A 9,248-nucleotide genomic window follows, 5' to 3' on the forward strand; every position below is an offset into this window, starting at 1 on the left:
AAATTTCTGTTCATCAAAAGACACTGGTAAATGATTAAATATGCAACCACAGACTATGATACATGCCATTCACACAAAGAGCTCATAAGCAAAACAAAGAACTACAAATCAAAAAGAAAAATAGGCAAAATACTTGAACGTGTCAAGATGAAACCCAATTGGCCAATATTAAAAATGAGATTAGGCTCATGAGACCAGGAAAATGCATGGTAAAGCTAAGACCTAGCAGAAGAACTAAAATGAAAAAGACTGGCAACACAAGGTGCAGCAAGGCTGCAACTGCAACAGCATAAACTGGTACAGCAGGGTGTAAACTGGTACACCCCAGTTCTTTGGAAGTCAGTTTGACAAAAATCTACTAAGGCTGAACATGTGCTTTCCCGACAATCCTGGTTCTATCCAACACAATTAGGTACACATGCACTGAAAGACAAGTACAAGAACATTTGCAGCAGCCTCATGTGTACTACCCACAATGCCATCAGGCAGTAAACAAATTACAAAGTCATAGTCTACTGACATGAGGAATTGCAACACAAATGAACAGACATGTGTAACAACATAAATTTCACAATTAAAAATGCTGAATGAAAGAAGTCAGGCAAAGACTACATTGCATGATTCTATTTACATAAAGTCTTTTAAAAGGCAAAATTAATATATGGTACCAGAAAAAGAAGATAAAAGTCACTTTTGTGGGGAGGTTATGACTGGAATGGAGAAGGGGCTTCTGGGTGCCATCTTTGGGATATCTTTTATTTTAGGTGCTAGTTATATGAATGTCTACCTTCCATGTGAATGTCTAATATGCATGTCATTAAAAAGTATTCTTTTTAAAGGTCTTACCAAATCAATTAACCAGTAAGTCACCTCTCATGGGACTGGCAGGTGGTGTGGTGGTTAAGGGTGCTGGACTCCTTACATGGCCGACTGCGGTTCGAGTACTGGACCTGGTGGCTCACTTTCTTTTTCCACTCTCTATAACTCTCTCCGTCAATCTTCCCCTTTCTGGTCAAATTAAAATAGGTCTTAAAAAAAAAAGTCACCTCCCTAAAAAATAGAAAGTTGGAGCATAAAACTGAAACTATGTAGCTAGTTGATTTCTTTCCTTTAGTACTGCAAGGCCTGAATAGGGAATTCCACTTCTCATTCCCTCACTCCCTCTTAAAACACGGAGAAGATGACTATATCCTCTGGTTAGAAGGTCAGGTTTTTGTTGGATTTTACAGAACTGGGTGGAGGGGATGTGGCCATGATGTCAGTAAAGTTAATGAGGAAGAGATTGTCTTTTACGTTGCACTGCGATCAACTCCAGATTTTGAAAATCATCTTCAAACCATAGAGAATGAAGCAAATATTCCAAGATTTAAAGGGAACCAAATCAAAAAATAAATTTTCTCCTGTGTGGCTACTGAAATAGAAGCTGAGACCAGAAAGCAGTGCCAATTCATCAAGGTCACAGCTTCCTAAGGTTTAGGTACAAGAAGCAGAGAAAGAGCACATGATAGGATTATTAAAATGAGACTCAGGGACAGAGCTCGTCCAATGATAATAAATGAGCTAACAGAAAGTCTTCAAATGGACAATAAAAGCTTACAGCTGTTTTTCTCACCAAGAGGAAAAAAGAAAACGATGATCCTTCATTCCCTTCCCTTCTACCCCCCTGCATCCAATTGTTGTAATGACTTTGAGTGCTACAATATTCTAGAAAAACAATGCCCAGCTTAAAAACAAAGGCTCTTAATAGGATGCTTCTGGTCCTCTTAATAGGATCCTAATAGGATGCTGTCCCCCTGCCCTCATCCCCGAGATTTTTGCTATAGGGCACGTGTGCTTGCCAGAGAGACAGAAAGCAAGAAATCTCTCTCTCTCTCTCTCTCACACACACACACACACACCCCGAGGGGGTGGGGGTGGCCACGCTCAACCTCTTCTCCTCCATTCTCCTGTCAGGATTTTGGGCACACACACACACATACCTGGCATAAGTTTTAGGCTGCTGGGTTGGGGACTTGAACCACGGTCAACTACATGGAAGTCCAGCAACACAACCACTACGACATCTGCTGATCCCATATCACCATTTTAAAGAGTTAACTTACTACTTAAGATTTCAAGAAACTTAGATACCTTACCTATTACACACACGAAAAAACAGATTTATAAAAAGAAACACTTGTCTTTTAGATTTGGTATCAAAGAATTTGAAACTATGCTCTAATTATCATAATTATACTCAATTACAATAAACCCAAGAGTTCTCAGCATATTAATTTGAAATGGTATGCTAATAAAACAGTTCATTCTTCTAGATTCAGCCAAATCCTCGGTATTGAGGATATTTCTATGGAGTTCTTGACCTAGTTCTTTGTCATTATAGACCATACTCCCTAACTTCTAGAGTATGAGGAAAGGTCTTTTATTTATTTTGCTTGAGGGCATGTGTGCCCATCAGAGAGAAACAATGAGAAGAAAAAGTACCCTCCATGGGGAGTGGTCACACTACAATCCCTTCTCCTCCATTTCCTGCTCCTATTGAGATTCTGGGCATGCATGTACATGCACCAAGTGTATTTTTCAAGTCTCTGAGTCCAGGTCTTGAAACACGGGGAGTGGTCACACTACAATCCCTTCTCCTCCATTTCCTGCTCCTATTGAGATTCTGGGCATGCATGTACATGCACCAGTGTATTTTTCAAGCCTCTGAGTACAGGTCTTGAACCACGTAGTTGGCCATGTGGGATCCAGCTGCTTTAAGTAAAGTAGAGATACTTTAGAATTGGAGCTAAGGGCCTTATGTCTGAGAACCAAGTCCAACTTACTACTCTAAGAAGGTGAAATACAGAACTAAAACGAGCCTATAAGAGAATTACTATTCCAGTGTTCCTTTTCGCCCTGTGGTAGACAGAAATGAAAAAGTGACTGTTTCAATCACACTGCACATCGTGGCAATTACCATGGTCTGGTTTTTTTGTACCCATTACCTATTTACCTTTTCCAAGAACATCTAATCAGCTTAGGGAGATTTTGAAAAATCCTCATAAAGAGCTGACAATACATTTTGAGGATAAACGGTTTCTCTACTGGAAGGAATCTTTGGAAAATACATTGTTATCTACTGTTGTTGCTAAACATTACAGTGACCAATCTGCAAATAAGGTATTTGGGAAAATTAGTAGACCCATGTAATAGTGATCTTTTTCCTAGATTTCCACTGAGGACTTCCATCCTGAAGTTCTGTTCAGGAAGCAATCCAATGGTGTTGAAAACAAGGCTGTGTAAATACAGGATGCACATTCATGCAATGGGAGACTAAACCACTGTCAAAAGTTTGAGGAGTCCTACATAATATTCTGCTAGAAGAAAAAGACATGGTGAAAAAACAGTATCTAAAACTTTTGTCCACTAAAGCAGAAGATAAGAATTTATATTTTCATTTCCATCTGCAACTGTATGCAAAAGCAATTTTCTTTTTTTTTTTTGCATAGAAAAATACATCATGACTTTTCCAATAATCCAATAGGAAAGGTTAATATTTGGCGAGGAAACTGAGCAGATGGATGACTGATAGGATGGAGAATTTGTGTTGTATGCCTTTTTATATTTAATTTATGCTGAACAAGGCAAATTTATTGCATATTTGTCTTTTCTTTCCTTCTTTTTTTAAAGAGGTCTTGCTTAGTTATGATCTTCCTATCTCAGCCTGACTCACTGGTATTACAAGTGTACACCACTCTGCCCGGCCAGCAGGTTGGACCAGAAATCAAACCTGGGCCTCCCATATGATTCCAGCCTATAAAGCACACTGTTTTAGCAGCACGTTGTTTTAGCTAGGTTGTTATTATGTATTTCACAAAACATTAAAAAAAGAAGACTCCCAAATTTCCACTCACCTGTATCAGGAACTATTAAGCTACTATTTGGGGCAAACGGTGAGCAAACGGTGAAGAAGAATGAAAGTAATTGTATCCTCTACCTCCACCAATAAACACAAAGGCTTCTAAAAATTTCTTTATGTGAATAATTTTTTAAGTACAAAAGTCAAAAGAAAAAAACCCCAGGAAATAATTTCAATGAATGTTTCTGGTTTATAAAAGATAAGTGAAATTCAATTACACAAAGAACATATAATGTTTGGCTTGTAAAACCTTTCCATGAGACAATACATTGACACGCAACGTATGAAAATAGTTGAAATACAAAAATACAGTTGTGATCCAGCAAATGGCACCAAATTGGAACAATTTTATTATTTAACATAATACCAATGTATATACATTATCCTCCAAAATAAGAAACAATTTGATTCTAAAGTTTAAAATGTAGTCTCCAAAATGAATCCTTATCGTAAATTTGAAGAAAAGGCCTGCATATGATCACAAACGATTTTGATCCTTGATTAAAATAGGCATCCTCTACTAGTTACCTCTTATACAAAAAAAAAAAGTACATTATAAATAAAACTTTCAAAAAGATCTTGGATGTTTTATTGCACATAATACAGAACATTTTGCCATTATGTGAAAGGCTTTCAGCCTTTCACTGTATTAGCTGTTTAAAACATCTACTCAAATTTGGGTGAAAACAATACTCTGCAAATACTAGCATATCTAGGATCATATATGATGTTTACCAGAAACAGAACATATAATCTTACTGGACTAAAATAAGAATAACTTCCATTTTCTACTGTTAAAAGGAATTATAAGTGATCTGAACAAATTAAAAAGTCCCGTTCAAATGTCAGTTTTCCGTTTTCAAATAAAAACCACAGGTAGAGATTTTACCCAATTATATATTTCTCTTCCTCCCCAGGACCAGCCTTTCTTGAAGCATATCTGTTAAAGATCATACTACAGGGTTCCTAATAATGCTGCCCGTCATTAACAGTTACTGTTTTGGTCTCATCATTTTCAAATCTTAGCTGTCGTTATACCAGCACAAACCAGGCAGAATGCAATGGCCCTAAAAATGAAAAGGTTCCTAGTACGTTTTCATACCATCTAGCACAGTGCCTAGCACACAGTAGGCATTCAATAAATACTTGATGAATGAATGCACTATCTTTTAAGAACATTTCCTATACTTACATGTATTAATGACTTATGAATAATATGTTGATTTAGGTACAGTGATCTAACATGACAACTAAACAAAGAACACATACAACATGGAAACAGACACGATTAGTTTCTACGATCCTGCCCCAGGACAAAAGTATACTTCAGGGTTAAAACTATTCCAATAAGAAAAACTGATTAGTCAAATATTTTTATTTTACCAAGGGACTCTAATGGTTATAGCCTTTGGCAATTCCCAATCATATAATGAATCCCAAACAAAATGAAACCAAATTGCACTATTACAAAGAAACAAGTCCAAGAAAGCGGAGATGAGGAGTTAAGGGACAGCGACTTCAAGGAGACGGTTGTTTTTTCGTTTGCATGTTGGGACACTCCCATTTTTCTGGTTGCCCTGAATAAACTTGACACATACTTTGTCCTGTCTGAACTGCACCAGGAACCTAGAGGGAAAAAAAAGAAATTTTTAGAAAGTACACACAAAACAGCCGGCGGTTACAGTAACACTAGCTTTTGTTTCTCATAGACATTGATATAAGTTCATTAACTCATATTCCAATAAGGTAATTTTTTTACAATGCCATTATTTCTATTTTTCTTTATTTTTACATGACAAAAATTTAAATTTAGGGAGTAGCCTGATGAAATTATCAAATTATAAAAATAAAAAATTTCAGGAACCAGCAGGTGGCTTGGTTAAGGAGCTGGACACTCCCACATGGTCGACCATGGTCCAAGCCCCAGTCCTAGTGGCTTGCTTTCTCACTTTCCCTCTCTCTCTCTGTATCTCTTTTTGATTAAATTAAATTAATGAATAAATAAAATTAAATAAATAATTTTTTAAAAGAAAATAAACAACTTTAGAAAAGGAAAGGGTCCAGAGACCCTCTAGACTATTGTTTCTTTCTTTTTTCTTTCTTTTTTTTTTTTTGGAGAGGTTTTTGCTATAGGGTGCGTGCGCTTGCCAGACAGACAGAGAGAGAGAGACATAGAGACAGAAAGCGAGAAATCACCCCCCAGGGGGGATGGTCATGCCGCAATCCCTTCTCCATTCTCCTCTTGGGATCTTGGGCATGCACGCACACACGCCCAGCGTGAGTTTTAAGCCACCGGGTCCAGGACGCGAACCATGGTCGACTACATGGGAGTCCAGCGACATAGCCATTACGCTAACTGCTGGTTCCCTCTTTTTTCTTTTTTAAATTTGCTAGAGAGTGCTCACATGAGAGAGACAGACAAAGAGAAAGGGAGAGAAAGTGAGAAAGCAGTCATGCTGCAATCCCTTCTCTATTTCTCCTTTTGGGATTATGGATGTGCATGCACATGTGTCCAGCATGTTTCTCAGGTTGCTAGCTTTGGGATTTGAACAGCAGTCGGTCATGTGGGATCCAGCTGCCTTAATCACCACCATCACCAATTGGCCCTAGACTATGGTCTCCAAGCATTAATTATTCATTGATTATTCATATACTTCCTACATGAAGTAGGTTCTTTTCAACTTCCAAAGAGCATACTAATAGCTACTTCTAAATACTGAGCTATGGAATAATAAGGATATATCATGAGTCTGATCTGCCACTTGTATATTTAAGACCTATTAAAAGTATTTAGAGGCCAGGTCATGACATAGTGGTCGCAAAATTGAGCCCACATGGGAAGGTCTTGAATTCAAATTCTAAGGCTTCCCTAGCTATGTTTGACAGGCATGTGTGGGCATGCCTTTGATCTGGCCTGCCTGAAGTTGGGGTGAATCATGTCATGAAGACCATGCTGAGGGTTCTTCCCTCTCTCATTCCTTCCCAATAAACAAGTAAACTGAAAAAAATTTTATGTAAAACAAATTTAAGTAGCCATGAGTATAAATGTAAAACCATCTCTTATTCACACCAGTGGTACACATGATACACTAAGGGAAACTCTATTCTAGTCCAAATCTTTCCTTTCACAGACCAGCTTAGGTCAAATGACATCCAAGAACTCATTCACACCTTCCCTGTTCTGGGTGCGAAGAGGGATACCAGCTATATAAAGTGAGGACCTTGCTCTCAAGGATGGCATTATTAGAGAAGCAAAGAACACCTTCTTCCAGGTTTTCTCATCACAAAACCAGAGATCTCTTCTGCCCATTGTCATGGTCAGTATATGGTTATAATATTTGCTGTATGCTTCTTCGAGAAGAATTTTTAGTTACTGGTGCATTACTGAGTCGACCTAACAGCCATATGACTGATCACTCACTCAGACATAGCCACAGCATGGATCTAAACAGCTCTGCTCTGTATATTTCAGTCTCAATGTCAAGGTCTAAAGAGGCCACGATCTATAAACCTTATCGAATAGAGTGAAATGTGACACCTGAGCTTCTAATTCATCAATTGTTTTTAAGGATGGTACTTCTGACCTTTTAAACAGGTTCTTTTCAACTTGAAAACACTGAAAACAAAACAGTTATAGTTCCAGATGCACCTATCTGACATTTGTCTTTGACAATATATACTTACATGTACATGCCTCAAAGGGGGAATGAAAAAGCATTTCTCAAGTTTAACACTAATTCACACATTTTAAAAAAATCAAATACTTTTTTACATGTTAATTTTCAAAACCCACATATATTGGGTCATCGGAAAAGTCATGACACATTTTTACATAGAGAAACATAGAAAAATACATCATGACTTTCCCAACGACCCAATAGTATAATAAATGTAGAGAAACTTCTTTTCCCAACAACTTCCCATCAACTGTCTCCACATTCATAGCTCATGACAAAGATGCATGCTAGAAATAACAATAACTATAATTAATTTATTCTTCACCATTTATTGTTCTTAATTATTTACATGTATTAATATTAACTTTAAAACTATCCTAGAAGGTAAGTACTATTAACAATCTCTACTTTGTAGAAGAAAAAACTGAAAATCATCCTCTGGCAAATAATAATATGAAATGTATTATCTTACAGCATTAATACCAGTGAGAACTTCATAGTATCAGAAATATTGGTTAGTTGTATGGATTTTAAATATTCAGAAAAACAACTGAGTAGCTTAAATGGTACATATACAGATGTACATACTTGTGTGTATACTAGGGGACTTTGAAATTTATGCAAAAATGGAATTAAAATACAAATTTATTTTGGTGCAAAAACTTTTAAATCCACGTATACTTTTTATAATACACATTTTCCAAAAACTTTCTAAAGTCTCCTTCTATGTATACAAACACACACACACACACACACACACACACACCACACACACACACACATATATTTAAAATGTTTAATGGCACAAATTTAGTTTTTTCCCTATTTCGGACTTTATTATTACAAAATCTCTATGTCTTGCAGGTTACTGTTAAAATGATATCTATGGGGGCCAGCAGTGGTGGGTAAGGTGCTGGATCCCACACAGCTGACAGTGGTTCAAGCCCCAGACCTAGTGGCTTGCTTTCTCACTTTCTCTCATGAGCACACTTGCCTCATAGCAAACTTAAAAAAAATAATAACAATAAAGAAAATCATTTTTAAAAATGCTATCTATGTACAGACTACACAGTTGATAAGTTTAAGGAGTAGTAATCACAGGCAGCTGAGTCTCTCAATGAATTCAATCCTTGCTTCTCCATGTGCAGGTTGCAGTGGGACCAAAGAGCAACCAGGACTCGACTTCTCTTCCCATAAATTGACATCCAGTGTGTCCATAATGACGATTAAACAAGGTCTGCTAGAACAACTACTACTTCTGAAAAGGGTAAAAGAATGTTCAGTTACTGAACTGCATGCTGTTATACAACACTGGGTCAACAGAGCTGGCAAGGAGGTAGGGCAAAAGCCACTTAGGGCTGAAAAATGCAGGCACCAGCACCTCTACCCATGACTCCAAAACAGGCTGCACTGGCTCCAGGTGTCCTATAATGCCACCTGCCAGGGTCCATTACCTATTTTGTTTCTATGACATCTACAGTAACTAGAAATTAGGGAAAGAAAAAGAAAGGTGTCAAAATGCTATCCAATGTTTAATTTCTTCATGTGGACACACAGTAAATCTTCAAATAACTGGTCCAGAAAGCTCATGGAATCCAGAATGTCACAAGCCTCTGTGTGACAGATGAACAAGCATGTGTTTCTGAGCATAAGCTGGAGGGGGTCTGCAGGTG

General features: G+C 37.4%; 1 protein-coding gene across 3 annotated transcripts in view; it reads right to left on the reverse strand.

The window, feature by feature from the left end:
* Positions 1-4,065: 4,065 nt before the first annotated feature.
* The window catches only part of MYO1B (myosin IB), a 189,939-nt gene continuing 184,756 nt past the window's right edge, over positions 4,066-9,248 (reverse strand). For all 3 annotated transcript variants that reach the window (XM_006147812.2, XM_006147811.2, XM_006147810.2), the window contains one exon: positions 4,066-5,524. In XM_006147812.2, the coding sequence (XP_006147874.1) occupies positions 5,401-5,524 (124 nt within the window). In that variant the 3' untranslated portion in view covers positions 4,066-5,400. The remainder of the gene's footprint in view (positions 5,525-9,248) is intronic.

This window comes from Tupaia chinensis, unplaced genomic scaffold (genome assembly GCF_000334495.1).
Source record: "Tupaia chinensis unplaced genomic scaffold, TupChi_1.0 Scaffold000225_1, whole genome shotgun sequence".
Taxonomy (NCBI): Eukaryota; Metazoa; Chordata; class Mammalia; order Scandentia; family Tupaiidae; genus Tupaia; species Tupaia belangeri.